Source organism: Polypterus senegalus, chromosome 6 (assembly GCF_016835505.1).
Source record: "Polypterus senegalus isolate Bchr_013 chromosome 6, ASM1683550v1, whole genome shotgun sequence".
NCBI lineage: Eukaryota > Metazoa > Chordata > Cladistia > Polypteriformes > Polypteridae > Polypterus > Polypterus senegalus.
In genome coordinates, this window is record NC_053159.1 from 23,887,667 (window position 1) to 23,910,655 (window position 22,989).

General features: G+C 43.5%; 1 protein-coding gene across 2 annotated transcripts in view; it reads right to left on the reverse strand.

Annotated features, from left to right (window-relative positions):
• arhgef19 (Rho guanine nucleotide exchange factor (GEF) 19) overlaps positions 1-22,989 on the reverse strand; it is a 112,035-nt gene that overhangs the window by 33,848 nt on the left and 55,198 nt on the right. For both annotated transcript variants that reach the window (XM_039755595.1, XM_039755596.1), the window contains exons 2-3: positions 11,632-12,225; positions 2,072-2,467 (exon numbers count right to left, since the gene is read on the reverse strand). In XM_039755595.1, coding sequence (XP_039611529.1) covers positions 2,072-2,467; positions 11,632-12,199 — 964 coding nt within the window. In that variant the 5' untranslated portion in view covers positions 12,200-12,225. The remainder of the gene's footprint in view (positions 1-2,071; positions 2,468-11,631; positions 12,226-22,989) is intronic.

The following is a 22,989-nucleotide window of genomic DNA, read 5'->3' on the forward strand; positions in this document are numbered from 1 at the left end:
GTCTCTGCGTGACTCAATCCACAGTTCTCTACAGGCAGAGCTTGGAGGAGGTTGACATGGATGGATAGGACTGGGCACTCTGTGAGCTCGGAGGCCTCTGCCATCACATCACCTTCATTGTCAGCAGCTACTACAAGTTGGGCCATGACACTCTGTCAAACTGCACTCTACAACCCACTGGCAGGGGGCCCGGGATGCCATAATTGACTCTGCACACCACCTCCAAGAGGCTCAACATTCAACATAGGGGATGTCCCTGCAAATTAATTTTAAAAACATGTTATGGTGATGTAAATTATACAATTTCCATTACTGGCTTTGCAAGAAAAATAGGCTCAATATGACTTCAGAAGAAGATTAATTGTTAGGGTGCTTCCTTTTACTTTACTCTACTTTACCCTACCCTTATGATGACAATCTGGGTGATCACAATATTAAACCTACAGACAAAAAAGAAACTTGAACCTCCATGCCATGTAGAGAATGTTGGTTAAACATACAAGCAATAATTTCAATGTTCTCTCTACACCTGAACTACTACCGCCAATTAAAATATCTATCTATCTATCTATCTATCTATCTATCTATCTATCTATCTATCTATCTATCTATCTATCTATCTATCTATCTATCTATCTATCTATCTATCTATCTATCTATCTATCTATCTATCTATCTATCTATCTATCTATCTATCTATCTATCTATCTATCTATCTATGTCTCTGGCACCTGGAGGTCAACTTCCTGGCTCCGTCAATATAAGCAGCACCATTCAGTGACAGGAGGGGGTGCTGTCACTAGCACTGTCTTTTTTTTTCATTTACAGTTCCGCGAGGAGACCTCTAGTGCTCACCTACAAATCCAAGGTGGCCCGTCCCTTCTGATTAGGCCACAATAAAAATGGACAGTGCCCAGATGATGGCGGCTAATTCTGGAACTCCCACTGATGAGACCCTTTCTCTTTTGAGTTGTTATAGTTGCTGGACCAGCTAAGATTTGTGTTTTGAAGCTTAAATATTGAACAACTTACTTTTTGCCTTTGTTCATTTCTCTGGCAAGGCACCTGCAAATTCAAGGGGGCAGCCTGGCTGGCCCCCTCACAATCAGCCCACTCTTCACAATATACACAGGTTTAATGGAATCAAGTTGGCAGGAGAGCTGGTTGTCATTTGTTATTTACATTGTAATAGGCAATATGGGTTGGCTGGCATCACAGCCGGGATGGAGAGTTCCTTACCTGGGTGGGAGGTCTTTTTTAATTGAAGTTTGTGAATGGATGGGCATCTTGACCAGGTTAGTTAGTGTTACATTTTTCTGGTTGGGAGGCCATTATAATGGATGGACAAGGAGAGACTACTATCTATTATATGGTGACTTACATATCTATCTATCTATCTCTCTGTTATATAGTGTCTTACGTATCTATCTGTCTATCTATCTATCTATCTATCTATCTATCTATCTATCTATCTATCTATCTATCTTATAGTGCACTTTTCATCTGTCTATCTATCTATCTATCTATCTATCTATCTATCTATCTATCTATTATCTAGCGCACTTTTCATCTATCTATCTATCTATCTATTATATAGTGCCTTACATCTCTATCTATCTGTCTATCACTATAACATCCTAGGTGCAGAAGAGGGGAGGTGACAGTGCTGCAGCCCCCCTAGTGGAGGTGAAAGCATCCAAAGCTTGTCATCAGCAGTGTTCAAAGAATGATTGAAGTTGGTGAGAGGTGGAGAGTCCTCCTTTTAGACACTTCATTGAAGGACGTACACGTGTCCTTGAATATCGGCCAGTATTGTCATCAGAGTACAACTGTGGAGTAGCCTCCTGACACACTGAATGTTAACAAATGACTACTGGCCAGAAACATGTACTTAATCGGTCAGACTTGTCATTTCCAGGGATGGTCCCTGCCTTGCCCCTGTTTTGCTCAGATAGGCTTCAGCACCCAATGGCTCTGAACGGGTTACTCACCTGTGCCAGAAAGTCTTTGACCCCATTTCCTGCAAGTACCATTTCCATCAAAAATCTGAATTGTGCGTGTCGACTCTTACCTTCAGGGCTAAGACTGCGAGATCCACCTTTCTCCTTTGGCGTGACCCTAGCAGAGAGTGACTTGCCCAGCTTCAGCGTAAAAGAGCTCTTCCTCTGTGAGAGCTGCAGGCGACTGATGAGCTCAGAGGCAGAGAAGCGCCGGCGCTCCTGATCCCCGGGGCGAGCAGCTTGTCCGGCTGCCTCTGCCACCACCATGTCCTCAAAACAGTCTGATGGGTCAGCTGGGGGACTCACTGCGCTCTCTGTTGGCCCCCTTGAGCTGGGCAAAGGAGGAGGAATGCCCTTCAGTTCATCTTCAAAGGCACTTGTCGGAAAGAGGTACTCGCACTCCAGGCTGGGGCTGCTCAACGACTCGTCGCTCAGGCTCTCCGGGGAGTAGACACGCATCTTCCGGCCTGCAACACAACCGTTACATGGTGTCAGAGAGTCGGGGTGATGGGGGGCATGAGCCACAGTGTATGTGCAAATGCAAGAACTGGCAAATATATAAGATACAAGTGAGAAAGTGTTTGCTATTAAATGGACTGACGTATATAATGCTAATGCTTTAAAATGGCCAGAAGGGGGCCCAGGTCACCAGAGCTATGTCTGATATAACCCACTGCGGACCCCCAGAGGCTTATTTTTTCCAAGAACATGACTGGAGTTGACTGGAGTTTTTGTTTTCCTCTCTTGTCAACTTGTCTTTTTCACAATTTTATTGTGAATGGATTTGTTATAATTGTTATTTTAATCAACAGCGTTTCACCTATATTTTATGTATGCATGTAATGTCATTTATGTTATACTTGTAAACTTGTTGCAACTCACTGAAGAGTACTAACAAAAGTGTAATACATTGAAATAAAAATCTCTTTATATGTGCTTGAATTTTTAGAAACATGTGACCACGCGTAATCACCTGTGTGTGCGCATACGCTACTAACATGTAAACGTGACAGAGCAAATGTCGGTCAGACTAACAGCATATGTGAGCGTGAGCATGTGTGCATGTGTGTGTGCGTGTTCGCACATGTACCTCTCGTGTGTGTTGCTCTGTCTTTATAATCACTTTACATGTGTCTGGATATGTTGCTCTGTAAGTACGTGGCTGTGTTTCAACACATATACTGTGTACTGACAGTCTGCTATGCCTCCTCATGTAACACGTACTGGAAACACAATAGAAACCAACAAGAAGAGAATGAGAACTCGAGATGCCTTCATGAAGAGACCAGAAGACCATTACTAGAAACCCCCACCAAAAAGGAAACGAGATGCACAGGGGGAGTTGGCAAAGAGACTTCCCCTTCTGTCAATAGAACCGTACAACAGCCCCTCGATCCAAATCAGGACAGACGAAATGTCAGATTTCTAGGGATCCCTGAGGAGAAACAAAATCCAGTCCACCCAGACAGGGCACTAAAGTGGAGTGAAAGATTGAGTGAAACCTGCCGAAAAAAATCACAGCTGGCATCTCCGGTTTATAAAGCTGATCACTGCTGCTCAGTCTTGCTTGGTGCCATCACCCCCTAGTGGCCACAATGCAGACCCACACATGTACATTAATCTAATGCAATGGCAAAAGATACGACAGAAGTGGCTCAGAAGTAATCTGATGGTTAGTTTTTGATTTTAATAAAGTCTTTTTTTTACATTTTAGATCTATGCTTCTTTAATGTGAAAAAATCATTGAGACCGCACTTTGAGCAGCTGTGGTTTTGTTTTCAAATAAAAATTGAGGTGAATAAAATAAAATCTGTAGTGTATAGATAGATAGATAGATAGATAGATAGATAGATAGATAGATAGATAGATAGATAGATAGATATGAAAGGCACTATATAATAGATAGATAGATAGATAGATAGATAGATAGATAGATAGATAGATAGATAGATATGAAAGGCACTATATGATAGATAGATAGATAAATATGAAAGGCACCATATGATAGATAGATAGATAGATAGATAGATATGAAAGGCACTATATGATAGATAGATAGATAAATATGAAAGGCACCATATGATAGATAGATAGATAGATAGATAAATATGAAAGGCACCATATGATAGATAGATAGATAGATAGATAGCTTTTTATATACAGGGGTGGGTTTACAGTTGTGGGTACATGAAACACAGAGTTTATTCTTGTATTATTAGTTTATTAATTATTGTATTATTTATTTATATTATTTATCTTCTTCTTATTATTATTACTAACATGTGCTTCTGTGTGGCAGGTAGACTACCAGAATGTGTAACTATTGAGGGCTATTTGAGCACTTATGAGATTGTACCTAAGCGCACTGTGCCATTGTGACATTCTTTTGACTACTGTAATAATTATAATCTGCATGTCTTTCTCCATACAAACAACTGTAAGCCTACTTTTGCCCACCCCTGTATATGTACACATATATGTATAATCACACATGCACATCAAGGAGCTCCTCCACGGGTTTGGTAAAGGTATGTAATAACCCAGTGAAACAAGAGGGTAGGCTACCACCAACTTTGTCCTTTTAGTTTTCTTCCCTCACGCTGCTAAGAATCCGCCCGATAAGGGCACCTTGCCCCACCCCATCCCGTCTGACTGCCATAAAGGACAGGCGTCATAAGAAGAGTTGTCTTTCGAGGCCAGAGGCAGCCGCAGAAGGGAGCACTGTCCTGTTTCTAAGACAGAGCAAAAATATATGAGAAACCCTGGGCTGGGGAGCAGCACAAAGTTGTGCATTTTGTTTTCATTTTTCATTCAATTTAGTTTGGCTGACAGTGAATAAAAGGGAAGTCCTGGTTGGTGTCCCAAAAATCAAGACTGTAATTCCCCCACCTGACCACAATAAATATATTGTCAAGCATGAGGATCTGAGGTTTGCCTTCCAGGCTCATTGGTGGTAAGCTCTACCAGTACAGGATATGAGGTGGCGCAGTCACTGATGACATCATCAGTTTTCTCCCACAGCCCATTGATGGTAACTGACTCCACCTCTTTTAGTCCCATCTACTATAAAGCTGAGGCGCTCTCTGCATTGGGTCACCTCATTCTGGAGAGAGCAGAGCTCCTGCCCGACTACAGAACACTGTACAGAGCCCTGAACCCGGCTGGGGTTTACTATCTTACATTTTGTTATTTTTCTACGTACCATCAGGCACCTGTTTAAATTGTTTGGACTTGGCAAAGGATTAAAAGGGGCCCTAACATATTTTCTGTGACCAGTCTGTTCCCTTGGTCGATTACAATATTATCGGTCACAAAAATATTTGTCTCTGATGGTTATTTTAGGTTTCTTAGTTGGTGTGTTGATAGAATAGAGTGTATTTTAGTGTTGCAAGCACACTTTTTACAAAAAGTAAAGCAATACAATAAGATATCTGAATGTCCACCAAGAATGAAATTAACACAGCAACAGAGCAGTTGTCAGCTAAAATGTGTGCCCAGAGGCTCAGCTCTTGAAGTAAACTGGGGGACACATATGGATGAGACACAGCTACTAAGGTCTCTTCCTCTTCCAGCCCTAGAGTGAAGCAGGAGGAGGAGCCTGCTGATGACCAGTGACACTGCTGGTCTGCCCTGAAAGCCCCACCCATTCCGGTCACCTGACTACAAAAGAAACAGCTGCATAAAGCTGGCGCTCATTTCACAGACTGTGACTGTCACAGTGACTGGCACTCATTTCTTTTGCATTTATTTTTAAAATAAAAAATACATGAAAATAAGCCCTAGCATGATTTTCAGGCTGCTCTGTAATATAAGCCCTACCCTACCAAAAACAAGCCCTAGTCAAGATCATCAGCTAAAAAGTAAGGCGCTTAAGGCCATGTGCCTGTGGACACTCCTGCTACACAAGTGTTGTACTGTTTATACTGTTTGTACTTTACGTAAATCTGGAAGATTCCACCAGATGACAGTGCGAGATATCATCACGGTGAGGAGATGTTCGGCTTTGCCGTGTTGTGTATTGCCCAAAACATCCATTAAATTCCGAGGACACTTTGTCTCAGTATCTCCGAAAAGGATGTTTAATGATTACATCCATCAATCCGGGGATGCGCCCATTCCAGCAAGCAACAGGTGAGAGAAAGAAAAACAAAATCCCTGGATGGGGCATCAGCTCATCACAAGCTGAACACACACACACACACTCTAGCGTCATTTTAGCGTCACCAAATCCTCAAACCTTCATGTCTTTGGAAGGAAAACGGAGCACACTGTGGAAACCCACCAGGAAAACATGCAAACTCCAGGCAGGGAACACCAGCGCCGTGACTCCCTGCGAGACAGCAGTGCTACCCCTCCGCCCCCGTGATATATAGGACATCCCCTGAAAATAAGCCCTAGTGTATCTCTTAGAGTAAAAATGAACATAAGACCTGGTCTTATTTTCAGGAAAATAGGGAAGTATCATTGCTATAAAATGGGGACGTCCCTGAAGTCACTTGAGTGTTTCCAACATTTTTTTTCGTATTTTCCAAGCTTTTTCATGTTTTATTTGCAATCATTTTTCAGGCGCTTTCCAAGCGTTTTTCAAAGACACGTTTGCGGAGGGAAAAATATAATTTCCATTTTGTAGGTTGTGAGGTGTTGCCGGGTTGTTTCCAGAATGTGATTTCAATCCTGGTGACCAAAGTACTGAAGAGCAGGCATCGTCAGCATTGGACTCGGCCTGTCCTGCAGCAAGGAGCATCGAGAGGACAATTCTGCACCCTCTGTGAAGCAGGCAGGATTACGCATGGATGATGGTTATCAGGTGGGTAGCGATACGTGGGGAATAAAATTGTTGAGCTGTCAGTGCAACTTCATGCAGAGGTGTGAAGCGGTCATCTAGTAACAGCTGGTGAGGATTGGGGCTTTCTCACACAGTCGTAATCAGCTCAAAAGAACCAAACTGACGTCATATTCACATACATTTAACTGAGGGGTAAATTTAATCTGCCCAGTTCAGAGTGACAGGGAAGCAGTGATCATTGCACTCATGGAAGCACATGTGCTGGAGGGTACGTCGATCCGTTTTGGGGGCTCAAATGCACAGCGAGGCAGGAAAGAGTGGGCTGCATGCAATCTAGCAGCAGCAGCACTGCCAGTTGTTTGTTTGTTTAGCTTCAATGTGCTGCTACACCCAGGAAGAGGCATTGACTTCCTGTAAAAACACTTCCCAAATGTTCTTTTGTTTTCTTTCACCATTGATTTCAATAGAAGTAACGTTTGGCAGATAATGCTCAGAAAACTGCTGCATGCGCGAGTTTTTTAAACCACTTGCTGCTACAAAAACTTACAGTACTTGTAAAAAGTGTCATTAAAAATAATGGCAGAGCACTTCTCGAGCAGCTTAGGAGCATTATGGTGTAGCAGTAAAACACTAGAAAACGCTTAGGTGTAAATGACACCCCATGCTTCATCCTGTACTGTCTCCTTTGTCCTCACATCAGGCATACAGCCCAGTGCTTGATGAAGGTGCCAATGATCGGTGACAACACGTGGAGCTTAAACCAAAGTGTTGAACTGAAATGGAAATAAAGTAGCTGAGAAGAGGGAATCAAACAGGACAGGAGCAGCCATACTGAAAAGGAAAGGCTCTGGTAGATGTGTAGATTTCATTGGCCTGTTCTACAGCATCGGAAAAGCGGACGGGTGGCACCCTTACCCAGCCAGGACGCCTTTGGAGTGGAAGGACCACGGGAGAGAGCGTGCACGGGTCTATGTCTCCCCCAGATCACTGGAAGTCAATCCTGTCTGGGTTGCAGAAGTGCATCAAATTTCCACAAGGCACCATGGGACTTGGAGTTCTGCAACTCAGCACCAGTTGGGCTCTGTGGGTGCCACCAGAGGGTGCAGTGGGGGTTGTGGAGCCCTAGTTTGTCGGACTACCGCCTTACCCAGAAATGCTTCCGGGCCATGCTAACAGGTCCAGGAGCAGTATAAAAGGAGACTGCTGTCTTCATTTGAGGAGGAGGAGGAGGATGAAGCTTGCTAGGAGGAGTAAAGCCAGAGAGGAATAAAGGCTGTGATGGATGGCCGGCCATTTATCCCGGCCAATACCCCCAAGCCGCCAGGTGGAGCCCTCCTTGCAGCATGGAGGTCCCCAGAAGACCAGCAGGGCATCATGGACATTGGAGTTTTTATGCAAAGCCCTGCTGGATGCCGTGGGGGCCACAGGAGGGAGCTGCAGGGAGGACCGAGGGCTTCTTCGTGCCCTGTGACCCGGAGGTTCGTCACAGGAAGAGCGACGGACTTCCGGGTTGAAGAAAGGGACTATTTACCCTGACCCGGAAGGAATAAGGACTTGTGGACTATTGGGCAGAAACACTTCCAGGTCAGGAGGTATAAAAGGACTATGGGAACTCACAGACAATGAGCTGAGCTGGGTGGAAGGGTGGCAACGCGTCTGGGAGCTGGAGGATTGTTTATTATTGAGTATTTGTGAGTTTAATGAGAATTGTGGTGGAGAGTGTGCTTTGTGCACTGTGGCAAGAAAATAAAGTCAACATTTGGACTTTTACCTGGTGTCTGGAGTCGTGGACAGGGGTTCAAGGGAGCGAGAGCGCCCCCTATTGTTCACAAGACGAAGAAAGAGAAGGAGAAGACAAGGGCTATTGTACTGTGCTTGCTGGTGGCAAACAATTAAGGAAATTGTACGTCCAGCTTAGCACACAAGCTGTATTTTGTGGGAAACGTTTCCTTAATATATATTGTCACACATGTTCCTCCGAGGACCTTCTTGCTGGCTTACATGTGGTAGATTGGAAATTAGCTCTACCCCTTCCAGTCCTCCAGCCATCCTGTCTTTTCAGGACCGATAGAGCTCCACAGGAGACTTGTTACTTGTTACAAAGGCTAACCAGAGCCCCGATTTTCTTTTGAGTTTTGTCCTACATGCTTATGCCTATTGTTGCCAGAAGGTACATGTTTAAAGAAGAGTCGGAGAATTAAACGGGATGACCCGGCTGGTGTCCCAGCTATTCTTCGCTTGTCATGGCTCTGTTTTTGGAATCACAAATGCAAAGCATTTTATTACTAAAAATGTTTTCTTGATTCACCATCTTTTGGAACGATAGAGGCACAGTAACTGGAAGAACGCGCCAACACTTATCCTTGTAGTAAGTTGGATGGTTCATGTGTTTGTATGTTCTCTATTTTCAGGAGAGAACCAGAAGCCTCCAAATAAAGGCACTCTCCACACAGCGTGTCCACATGTGAAAACGTTTCAGGACGGGGCTTTGTAACGTTAAAGAAATACTCCACCCAAAAATATTATTTGTTATCTGTTACTAACACCATGTGTTTGTAGTGATGGCCGAGAAAAAATGTTCTCATGTTTTCATGTGGAATGGACATAACAAGGCTTTTGATAGAAGAGGTGTCTATGGAGACCAATGTTGGACAACAAACAGAATCAAAAGTCTATGAAAAAATGTCATGTTACTCGTGTCACCTAATCCACATGTTAAGCCATCCAGTTGTATGCTCACGACATCCCAAATAAATGTATTTTTATTAAAATATTGTTAAATAAAGCACCGGTGGTGCAGTGGTAGCACTGCTGCCTCGCAGTTAGGAGACCTGGGTTCACTTCCCGGGTCCTCCCTGTGTGGAGTTTGCATGTCCTTCCCGTGTCTGTGTGGGTTTCCTCCGGGTGCTCCGGTTTCCTCCATTAGTCCAAAGACATGCAGGTTAGGTGCATTGGCAATTCTAAATTGACCCTAGTGTGTACTCGGTGTGTGTGTGTGTGCCCTGCATTGGGCTCGTGTCCTGTCCGGGGTTTGTTTCCTGCCTTGCGCCCTGTGTTGGCTGGGATTGGCTCCAGCAGAACCCCGTGAACCTGTAGTTAGGATATAGCGGGTTGGATAATGGATGGATAAACAAAGCACTTCTGAAAAACACTCTCATGGCTGAAACTGGCGTGCACTGCCCAGGTGAACTGATCTTTTGCTGGTTGACGCATGAGGCCTGTTCTCTTCCTGTTGATGCTTTCACTGGCTTTTTTTTGACTTTTAATTTTTAGGCGTATGCTTTTTGTTGCTATGATGTAAAGTGCAATGTTAGCCAATGAATAAGCTGTCACTGGACTGGACTTCTGACCAATGAATGAGGTGCAGAGGCGGGTCTTCAATTTAAATGCTCCATCACCTCTGAGCGCGTTTCATATCCATTCTGGAAATGGTTTATTTAACAATATTTTAGTCCAAATACTGTACATGTGAGGCACTACATAAATAAAATGTATTATTATTATTATTATTATTATTATTATTGTTTTGAGTCTGGGACATTGTGAGCACACAAATGGTTAGCTTAACGTGTGGGTCATGTGAGACGAGGAATGTGAAATTTTTTTCATGAACGTTTTTAATATTGTTTTCTTTTAATCCAGCATTTGGTCACCATAGATGTCTGTTCTATCAGAAATGCTGTTATCTCCATTCTGCATGAAAACATGAGATTCAAATTTTTCTTCAGCCATCAATACAAACTACATATGGTAAGCAAGATATAAAAATGATCATTTTTTAGTACATATTCCTTTCATGTTCTCTTAACAAATCGGTTCTGTACTTGGCCATTATTATGTGAAAATAAAATGTCTACAGTAAATGACATTCACAGATAAGCAAAACTTCACAACAGCATAGATCTTAAAGAGCCTGCCATCTCTTGGCTGTCTACACATCCTTCACACTGCAGATTTTTAAGGACTTCCCGACATTTGCCTTTGCACCCACATTCTCAGTCTATTTGCTGGGACAAAATGGTGCTGCGTCAGAGGAACTGGAAAGAGGAAAAAAAGGATTTCCAGATGGGGCCTCAAAGGCCACAAGTCCCCCATTTCTGTATGGCTGTGTCTACTCATATTAAATCAGCACATCTTCATGAATGTGTGTAATGTGTATGTGACGATACAATTTGTCTGAGTATGTGTACAATGTCACAAGCGTATATATCAAGAACATCCACACAACAAGGTAAAGGCTCAGAAACCCAAGTCTGGGGAAACTGCCTTTTTCTTTTTCACCCACAGCCTGCACACTAAAGCCTACTGATGTCACTTCCACATTGGTCTAGAAGCTTGTGATTCTTCCACCACATGGGAAACACAAAGAGTAAAAGTGGAAGATGTTGGTGTTCAATTGCAAACCGGAATCTGTATTAAACTGGGTGGCGTCTGGTCCCTAACCTTTCCGCCATCTCCTTTTGTTTTCTATTTATTACAGTTGGCTTAGTCGGCAGGATTTTCTGGCTATCAGCTTGGCAGGATCCAGTAATTATAAAATTGTTGTGGTCAGGAAGTTTTTGCGGTTTTGGGATCTGTGATACCCCCTAAAATGTCACAACAGGCATTCACAAAATACAGATGTGTCATATCTGTGTGTGTCCGTGTGTGTTGACATTACAAACATTTTGACAATGTGTTCTGTGCTGTATATACATGCATGTGAACACAGGTGGTGATGAATGTAAAATTATGTGTGTGTTTAAAATTTTGTATCTTAAAATAGATATTGTACACAATTTAATAAAACTCAAACTCATTGTTGTGCATGTATGCAGTCTCCTTGTTTAAAGGACCTGCACTCACGAGCAGACTTTTCCTTGTCCGAACTCTGAGACATCCGCCTCTGTGGGCTGCACAGGTCTGGGCTTCTTGGCTCAGATCCATGGGGTTCGGAATCGCACATCTGAAGAGGGGGTCTGGGGGGAGAGCCTGACTTCCTCCGTGCACCTCTCACCCAGACTGACTCTGAGAACGTCTGCTGCCCCAACTTCTCCTTCGACTGCTCCTTTCTGGATCTCATGCTACTGCAGTCCCAATTGTCCGTGGAATGTGCTGGCTTCGGCCATGCACCTCCATCAGAGCTGCTCATCCTTCTGCCAAATCGAGGCCCCGGACTCTCTAGGGGAGGCACACACCGTCCATTAGTAGCAGTGGTGGTGGTGGCAGCAGCAAGGTTAGGCAGCTCGATGAAGGCCAGCGTTTCCTGTTTGCAAACGGCAATGTGATGGTGCCGGGGAAATGGCCTATCATTCAAGCCCTCACTCAAACCTTGGGCCTCAGAAGAGCCTGGAATCCACATCTCGGCAATTTCTCTTCGATGTAAGAAGGCTTGCAGGTGGGGCTGGAAAGCAGGAAGAGGGCGGTAATCCATATCCAGGAGGTGCTGAGTGCAGGAGGCTGTATGAGAGAAACAGAGAGATAGTGGTGGTAAGACTTGGGGGTGAATCCACGTGAAAATAGCTGCCCTTCAAGTCTAACCAATGAGGATGAATATCAAATACGACACCAAAGGGTCCATTCTGGTCGGGCACCTATGGCACTTAAAGAGGATTGAACTGTGTTCATAATTGTGATTCAAATAATAATTATAAACAGTTTCCAAAACACCTGGATATATCCATCCAATTATCTTTTTGAAACATTTTTCTAATGCATGGCTACAAGACAAAGCGTCATTGGGTATAACATGAGACCCAACCCAGGATGGGATGCCAGTCCACCATAGCACACAATTATACTCACTGGAGCAGTTTAGAGTCAGATGGGAGTAACGGATGGTGGAAACTTGGAGAAAACCCACCACACAATGAGCATGGGCACACTACACAATGGCAGCGATTTAACCCAAGCCCCTCGGTAAAGCTGTGGGAGAGCAGCAAAATCCTGTACCAGCTCACCTTGGGTACAAACTTTAGCAAAGAAAAGATAAATCATTCAAATATTACTCCTGCCAAACACTAGTCACACAACACTTTCATGTCAATTTCATTCACTTTGTGGTTTCAGGGGAACAGAGTCCATTCAAACAGCACTGGGTGCAAGACAGTAACCAACACAGGCCCATTATAGTGCCCGCTCAAGCACAGTTCCAATTTTGAGATGTCAGTTGTGATGGAAACCAGGATATCAGTGAGCCCCAAACCCTCAACATGAACACACACAAGAATCCAGATTCAAATAAATCCTCCACAAGTAGCAAAAGCACAAATGATGTCGCTCTCTCTCTAACAAATCACAATTCCTCCCTTCACAATTGTCTTACCACCGCACTGCTCTACTCCAGTTGAGTGTTGCCTTCCTTCCTCCCAGCGCCGACTCTCCTGGCTAAGGGAGTGCAGTCCCTTTTATTAAGGACCTGGGAGTACTTCCGGTGCCAAGGCCATTGCCCGATGGAAGTACTTACGGGTCATGTGAAAGTCCATTACACTCCCTGTAGCACCCTCTTGCGACACCCAGTGACCCCAGCAGGGCTGCTGTGCCAGATTTCATTTCCCAGCATGCCTTGCTGTCTTCCCACTGGCCATTGATATCTGGGGGTGCTGCCATCTAGCATGGTAGGGGAGTAAAAAGCCTCCAGCGATGTCTTTCCTATCCGGTGGGCTGCCGTACATCCCCTCTGGTCCTTCCTTCCGGCTGGGATGCCTATCTGCCTTTTAGGAGCCTCCCGTCCAGGTAAGGGACCATCCCCTCTTTTGGCCGGGATGCCCATCCAGCCCATGTGACCTACACAATTCAACTTAAAGTGCAGGTGTTTGGAGTACCTGGAGAAAAGAATACCCAGAAAGGGCACACAGGCAGTGCCAGGGCTGGGATTTGAACCCACGTCTCTGGAGCTGTGAGCCAGCACAAGCAAACACTGTGGCAACCCCACCTACATAACCATCTATTGTCCACATAGACCATTCTAGACAGGCATTTCAAAATATTATTATTATGAATTAATAATTCAGACAACTAGTAATACACAGAAATCTTTTAATGTAGTTTAGATTAATTATGCTAGCTTTGTATCATTTCTAAACAGAACCTATTCATCCCAAATGTATAAATCCATATCTCCCTCTGTGTTGGCTCTGCCCGCTCTTCCCAATACCCATTCAGGTGGTGTCTCTGCCTTGTGCCTATGATGGCCATGAAGTTCAAGAAGCAAACAGTTAAATGATATTGCATGTTAGGTGCCATGAAAGGCTCCGCTGACGTTACAAGCGACCAATAATTTGTGCGAGAAGCAGCAGTACTGCAGGCAGCAGGATTGTCATCCCCCAGACAACAAGTATGTAGCAAGTAATCCCAGTTAAAGTTGTTCCTCCATCACCTGTGCCAATGGCAAACCAGTAATATTGCTAATCCCTCTCCTTTGTACAGCCGCCTGTTCGGCGGCAAGAGACACTCATTCTCGGTGTGGCTGATCACTGACTGCATCCTCCACATTTCCCAGACAAAGGGGCTTTTCAAACCCTAGCAGCCGCCCTCCTCCCTCCCTAACCAGGTGGAAATAACTGCGGAGAGGAAGCGGCCACAGTGGCTTGGCTCTGGCAGCCAGGTGTGTGCGTGTGTGCGTGTGTGTGTGTGTGTGTGTGTGTGTGTGTGCAGGCAGTGGCGGCTTCGCTGGGGGGGTGATGATGGGGCGTGGGGGTGTGTGGGCTTCCTTCCAGATGCTCTTCGCTGAGCTTGTCTCAGTCTGAGTGACGGCCACTGTCTTTCTTTTGCACGCTCCTATTAATTGATGCTCTCAAGATAAACATCAAGGCCGACTTTGAATTTCTTCCTTTGTAATCAGGGCTGCTCAAGCAGTTTGTGAGTTACGGTCCACAGCAGACAGCAAAGGTAGGGAAGGATTAAGTTGTTAAATTGTAATATTGGTTATTTTTAGAGAAGGTTAAGATAAATAGTTTAAATAAAATAAAAAACATTTTAATGCTACGGTGGGCTGGTGCCCTGTCTGGGTATTTGTTCCTGCCTTGAGCCCTGTGCTAGCTGGGATTGGCTCCAGCAGACCCTCGTGGCCCTGTGTTAGGATATATTGGGTTGGGTAATGACTGACTGACTGACATTTTAATATCGAGGGACTTAACCAAACATCTGTGTGTGAAGGCAAAGTAGTCAGTTTAGAAGAGCGGGTCAGCATACGGAATACAAACTGGGAGAGCGACATTAGTGAAAAGTGAACAACACATCAGGAAAGGCATCTGAATATCAGTTTGACAAAGGGAAGGGTCTCAAATGAAGTATAAGCAACACCACAACGTATATACAGCACTTGGTATAGATGTCCATGAGGGAGAACAGGCACCCTGGCTGGAAAGCAGGAGAGTTTCTTACACGTACATGAGGCCAGAGTGAAAGGACAGATGGGATGGCCAGCTTGGCAAAGAAACAGCTCTGTGCCCAGCTGGAGTAATGTAATGGATGGACCAGCAGAAGTCTGGCTGGTGGAAGTGACCCTTGGGTGGTATCCCAGTTTGGACACCCACAGGGGTGCTAAAGAGTTGGAGTTCAGAAGTGCAACCCTATATAACATACAGTATATACTGTATATATATATATGTGTTCACAAACACACACAGACGCACACGCCCATGCACGCACACACATACACATACAAGGGGGGACCCAAAAATAACCAGAATTTTGTTGTTGTTAGGTTGGTACTTGTAGTACGTGGTTGGGCCGCTAGGGCAATCTAGTTATACTCCTCACAAGTCAGTCTGCCAAGTGCCATCAGGCTGTGCTTGTGTTCAGTGAATTTTGTAAAAGTAGTTTTGTGCAAGCGTCATTTTTCTACGATGGCCGATTATCGTGAGCAACGCGCGGCAGTGAAATTTTGTTTTCTTCTTGAAAAAAGTGTTACAGAAACTATTGTTATTGAAACGGTATGACAACCCTGAACCACCCACCCTACTCACCGGATTTAGCTCCGTGTGATTTCTTTTTGTTCCCTCGGGTGAAAAAAGACTTGAAAGGAAGGCGTTTTGCTGACATCGAAGAGGTAAAACAAGAAATGACCAGAGCATTAATGGGCATTACTTCAGATGAATTTAAAAAATGTTTCGAACAATGGAACAAACGGTTAGATAAGTGTATTTCCGCCAATGGAGAGTACTTTGAAGGAGACTAATTGTAGTTTGTACAGAAAATTAAATTAAACACGTTTTAAAAATATTTCTGGTTATTTTTGGGTCCCCCCTCGCATATCTGTATATATATATATATATATATATATATATATATATATATATATATATATATATATATATAAAATCCAACATCTGTCTGTCTGTCCACTTTTCACAAGCGAAGTACTTAACGGATTTAGATGTTTAGGTGTTTTTCTATAATTTGCTTGAACATTCCGGTTGATTTTGTAACTTCTCTCATTGCGCTAAGTATTATAGTTCACTTGTGGTACCGATTTATTTGCATGAACCCGACAGACATGCAGCGGGGCAAGGGGAGGGGGTGGGGCCCTCTTCACTCACTCGCCAGCCTCGGGGTGCACATTACATCCGTTTAGCTAGAGAATGAGATAACTTCTTAATGGATTTAGATCAGGCTTTTTTCGAGAATTTGTTTGAATATTCTGGTTGATTTTGCGACTCATTGTAGTTCGTGTGCATTACCGATTTATTTGCGTTAATCCGAGAGAGAGGCTGCGGACCCAGGGGAGGGGGGCGGTGCCCTCGTTGCACACATGCCAGCTTCCGATCGAGTCGCTGTACCTCTCACCACGTGTTGGAGCGCACCTTACCTCTGCTTAGCTAGTAGCTTAGCTACCTGTTTGTTCAGCAGACATTATCATCTACAGATTGTTAAAGAGTAACGTTTGACATTTACGAGAGAGAGATCAGTGCTACGTGTGTTTTAGAGGGTACCTGCTCATTGGTAGAGATATCAAGGCCACGCGCTTTTCTCCACATGTGGGGGATGCTCTTCCGTCAGAGCTGAACACGATCAGATACAGTGCCAACGTTTGATGTTTGAGCGTACCTACCTTCCACTTGGCCAGAATTACATTTATTTATTTTTTATTGATTTTTAAAAGTTTATCCCATTTCACTACTTTGTGGGCGGAGCCGTGGGTTGACAGCTAGTATCTTATATATAAACATCTATGCGTGGAAGTGTGTGTGTGTCTGTCCAGCATGGAAGTGAGAGGTGGAGTCGGGGTAAGGGCTCCACCTAACAGAATACACAAGTGAGGCAAGCACGTCGGCAAAACAAAACCTCCGAAGAAAGAGTCACTCACTTAGCTCTAATACACACGTGATGCAAGCACGTCGGCAAAATGAAACCTCCTAAGAGAGAGATGCCCAGAGTGGTTCCTTTCAATTACCTGACATCTCTACATTTCAATTATTTTTTCTGATAATTTCAATAGTTTCTTGGACCCTGGGCTTTTTACAGTTTTGGCTTCCACAGCTAGTATGTATATATATATATATATATATATATATATATATATATATATATATATATATACACTAATAAAAAGCCCTCACTGACTGACTGACTGACTGACTGACTCATCACTAATTCTCCAACTTCCCGTGTAGGTAGAAAGCTGAAATTTAACGGGCTCATTCCTTACAGCTTACTTACAAAAGTTGGGCAGGTTTCATTTCGAAATTCTACGCGTAACGGTCATAACTGGAAGCTATTTTTCTCCATATACTGTAATGGAGTTGAGCTCGAAAGCCGTGGGGGGCGGAGTTTCGTGTGACGTCATCACGCTTCCCACGTAATCACGTGAACTGACTGTCAACGCAGTGCGTAGAAAACCAGGAAGAGGAACTTCTGTCATGTCAATGCATGATTTCCTGGTACACCGATTACATTGATCAGCGCATCCCGATTCATTTTACCCTCGCACCCCCTTGGTTTGAGAAGAAGTATAAAAAAATATGAGGTTAACACAGAAAAACAGATCACCAATTGAAGCTTTATGAATAATCGATTCGCCATCAATAATTGTTTTGGTAAAGCCATACTCAGCGTAATCCTCCTTCCATTTTATAATTTTTCCGCCACTAGCCATGATTAAATGAACAGTAAAAAAGTAAGAGCGAAGCGAGGGTGACTTATTCAGGCAGCGAATTTGGATATAAGTAGCTTCTATTTAGTCGCCAGAAATATCTTTGTTAGGAATGGAAGTTGAATTTAGTCTTTAAATTTCTATGGTAAAGAAAAAGTTATGCAATGATGACTAAATTTAACTATATAAAGTCAAAAGTTTTATATATAAAGTCATTCCCAAATATATAAAGTCAAAACTTGAATATATAAAGTCATTTCTGAATATATAAAGTCAAAACTTGAGTATATAAAGACGGCGTTGGAATATTTCTGAATATATAAAGTCAGCGCTGGAATATATAAAGTCAGCACTTTATATATTCTGAAGCTGACTTTATATATTCAAGTTTTCACTTTATATATTCCAGCGCTGACTTTATATATTGAGAAAAAAGTTTTGACTTTATGTATACCGACGCTGACTTTATATATTCAAGTTTTGACTTTATGTATACTGACGCTGACTTTATATATTCACAAAATAGTATATGTGTGTGTGTATATATGTACACATGTATATGTATATATATATATATATATATATATATATATATATATATATATATTGTAAAAGACGAATCAGGACACAACATAAAGGTTTGGGGTTTCCGACCCCGTATACTGTCAAATTCTCCACAGTATAACATAAACAAAAAGTTCACATATGCACGACGTTCATTCATGGCGTCGGCGGCCATTTTATGAAGGAGGAGCCGGAAGTGGAGGAATACTGGGAAGGAACCGTGAGGGAAGATGGGATCGATGACGTCAGGGAAAATGGAAGAGGAAGGGCGGAAGTAAACGAACTGCGGGCAAACCCGGCTTATGGTGGCGGAGCGTCTTTTTTTCTGTAAGAAAGCAGAGGGAGAAAGTTAGTACCCCGCCATTCCCTGCCGGCGAATGTCTTCCCAGGTGTGTTAAGATCCGTCTGCGGTCTCCTACTCGCGCGTGCGTGACAATATATATATATATATATATATATATATATACTCGATATTTATATATATATGCCAGCAACACTCATGACAATGACAAAACAATTACATTGTCAATCATGTTACTTTATTATTAAAATGTTTACTTTTCTTTTACTTCTCCGCTGCCAAGCGTGGGTATTTTGCTATATATATATATATATATATATATATATATATATATAGATATATATATATATAATATATATATAGTTATATATATAGATATATATATATATAGATATGAGAACAACACTCATATCAGTGACAAACTAATTACATTAACAATCATGTTACGTTATTTTTAAAATTTTTCCTTTTCTTTTTCATAACTTCTTTAACACACTACTTATTCTGCTAGTATATATATATATATATATATATATATATATATATATATACTAGGGGGTTTGCACCCCTGCTCGCTTTGCTCACCAACCCCCCCGGCCTGCACTACACACCAGCCACTTTGCATCTCTGCCACTTGTGTTGTTAAGATGGGGGCTGAAAGCACCCCAAGGAGACACGGTCGCCCCTCCTAAAACCCCTCTTAAACGTTGATACAATGGGAAAGAGTTTTTTTTTGACCTCCTCTTTGCTTGATCAGCTGCTGGCCTGATCTGCATCTCGCACGGCGCTTTGAACATTTAAAAGCCTGTATAGCAGCTGTCCTACTCTTTGTCTTTTATTTCCAGCCCTGGGAGTGGTTAAATCTCTTCTTGATATTTTATAGTTGGTAATTTAAAAATGGAATAGGAATCTGAAAATCTAACAACATCACATTAAAGTTTGATAAATTCTGAAAAGAATGATACCAAACATATATATGTAGGTTTTAAAATAAGCCTGATTTAAAGCATGACATAAAAACGTCACATAAAATCGTTGCACTTTTAGGCTTAGGATTTTATATATAGAGAGTAGATATGTGTGTGTGTGTGTACGTACATATAACATACATAATAAAAGAGCCTTCTGGATCTGATCCTGATGCTCTCTTGCGTTATAAACCTGCCTGCTTAGGTGTTCATAAACTCAGCAGCACCAGATGTTCAAACTGAGTTCCCATCCAAGATGAAAAATGGCCATCAAGGACTCCTGCCTACTCCCCCCTTGGACTACCAGCACCATGGTGCATAATTAGACATTTGAGCCGATCAACAGTCTTTAAACAAGCTGAGGCGTGAAGAAAAACCTGCCGTTCAATTTCAAGAGATTAAAAAGTTAAAGCTTAGGGTTCAACAAGCGGCTGGCCAGGGGCAAACTCAGCGGGGACAGGTTTGGTGGGGAGCATCAATAATCACCTTAGCTTTTTAATAAATGAAAGGCAAGCCAACGTCTCGTGATCTGACATCAAACCAGAGAACAGGATTTTACTGGCGGCAAATGAAAACAAAACACTGCTGTAAAATTTCAACCAATATCAAGAGAGGGATAAACTAGAAGAGTAAACGTCTGTTCAGTGCTCATCACAAGAGACAAACAAAACAAAATGTTGGAAAAGACATCTAAGATCTTCATTTCACACAAATTCCAGGTTGACAAATTGAGCCTGCCAGTCTAGATGCCGGGAGTGAGTGATGTAAAGAAGAATGGAGAGAAAATGGCGGCGTCCAGATGTGCAAAGCTGATAGAGATAAAGAGAGAGGGAGAGAGACCTGTGCACACAGACTCAGGGCTGACACAGGTGCTTCTGCTAAGCTCTCGGCTTGAGGGGTGAATATAATTTGACGTTTTTATATTTATAATTCATTTAGTTCACTTTGCAGCAATCTGTTTTTCACTTTGACATTAATGAGTCTTTTTCTGTTGATCAGGATCAAAAAAATTCCAAATTAAATCCAATGAGACTCAGCGTTGTATAAAATGTGAAAACCGTCAAGGGGTGAATTAACTTTAACAGGCATAGAGCTGTGAGGGAGCAGCACAAGCCTCCCTGTTTAAATGACGTGCCAAGTGTTCAAATCAGAGGCAGCCGGTGTGTCTTGTGACGGTCCTGGTTGTCTCCACTCTCCCTCTTTAACCTCAAAACTGTCGCTAGTCATAAACCGAGATGAGCCAAGCAAATGACGACACACACACACACGCAGCGACGGGCTGCTGTGAAACGTGTCAGTGATTTTATTAAAATCAATCAAAAACAGCGATCAAAAAGAGCAGTGTGTCAGTTCTTCTAATAGATAAGTAATCCATAAAACCACCGATAAATATGTGGAGGTTAAAAACTCCTAATAAATACATCCAATAAAACAAGGTTAAAATCCATTCAGTTTTTTCAGAAGTACCAGCCCCAGAGCTTCTTCCTTCAACCTGACGTCAGCTTTGCTTATTCGATTTAGACCTGACAGGTGCAGTCAAACATAAAAACCCGACTCGGGTCCCCATTGCCAGTCCTTAGGCATCCATGAGGCGCCACACCAAGCTGTACACACAAGTCTCCCGCTGCCAGTTCCGTGGCATATGATGGAGACATTGCATAACGGGCCACTCCAATGCCCCAGCATCGCCCAATAGGAGCGCTCCTTCTGCAGCCCAAGGCTCCTCTCCCTGAGCCACACAGATGCCTCCATTCCTCTTCAGCATTGCCTCTCGCTCTCTCTGTCCTTCTCTTCCACCTCCATTCTCTCCTTCTTGATCTTTCAATTTTCACACACGTGCACATGGGAGGCAGCTAAAGGGCTCGAAGAAAGGTAATTTCACACCAGACCAAGGGGTGGCAAGGTCTACTGATACTTTTTCTTTTTCCACTGCAGACCCATTACGGGAACTTCCACCTGGCCTCCATGATGTCACTTTCTGGTCAGGAGCCCGATGATGTCACTTCCGATCCAGATGACACCACTTCCATTCATGAGCACAATGACATCACTTCCGGCCCAGACAACACCAGCTTCCAGTCATGACCTGGATTACATCACTTTCCGGTCTAGATGATGTCACTTCCAGTCATGAGCCCGACGATGTTACGTCCCATCCAGACGATGCCCCTTCTGGTCACGACCCCGATGACATCACTTCCAGCCCAGATGACACCACTTTCTGGTCACCAACCTGATGACATCATTTCCGGTCTAGATGATGTCACTTCCAGATCATGAGCCCGACGACATTACATCCCATCCAGACAATGCCCCTTTTGGTCAATACCCCGATGACATCACTTCCAGCCCAGGCGACACCACTTTCCGGTCACGACCCTGATGACATCCCTTTTCAGTCTAGATGATGTCACTTCCAGTCACGAGCCCGATGATGTTACGTCCCATCCAGACGATGCCCCTTCCGGTCTTGACCCCGATGACATCACTTCCAGCCCAGATGACGCCTCATTCCGGTCACGACCCCGATGACATCACTTTCCGGTCTAGATGATGTAATTTCTGGTCACGAGTCTGACGATGTTACATCCCATCCAGACAATGCCCCTTATGGTCACAACCTCAATGACATCACTTCCAGTCCAGATGACACCACTTTCCAGTCATGACCCCAAATACATCACTTCTGGTCTAGATGATGTCACTTTTGGTCACAGGCCGACGATGTTACATTCAGTCCAGACAACGCCCCTTTGGGTCATGAGCCCACCGATGTCACTTGCAGTCCAGATGATGCCATTTCGGGTCACGAGACCCTATTGGGTGATGTTGGAGCGTTGGTGCGGCCCATTGTGAAATGTCTCCATCAGACATCATGGGACTGGCAGCGGGAGATGTGTGTGTGTGTGGCTCGGCATGGAGCCTCATGAGTGCTGAAAGACTGGCAATGGGAACCCGTGATGACATCACTTCCGGGTCCAGTCATGCTGCATTTTACAAACCCACAATCTCATCCTCATCAGTTAGTTCTGTTTTGGACTCCAAACCATATATACTTATACACAAAATTATATACTATATAATATTTGGCTGCCCCAAACCTTTTTGCTCTCTCTTGTCTCATCTTTGACAAGATCTTTCTGTCCCGTGTCTTGCACTCTTGTTCTCCTCCCTCTCTGCCCTGCAGGCTCCTTTATATGGCCTGATCAGGGGCAGATGTGACCACATACCAACAGTCACATTTGCATTTTAGTGCACGATCAGCCAGGCACCACAATCAACTCCGAAGTGATGCC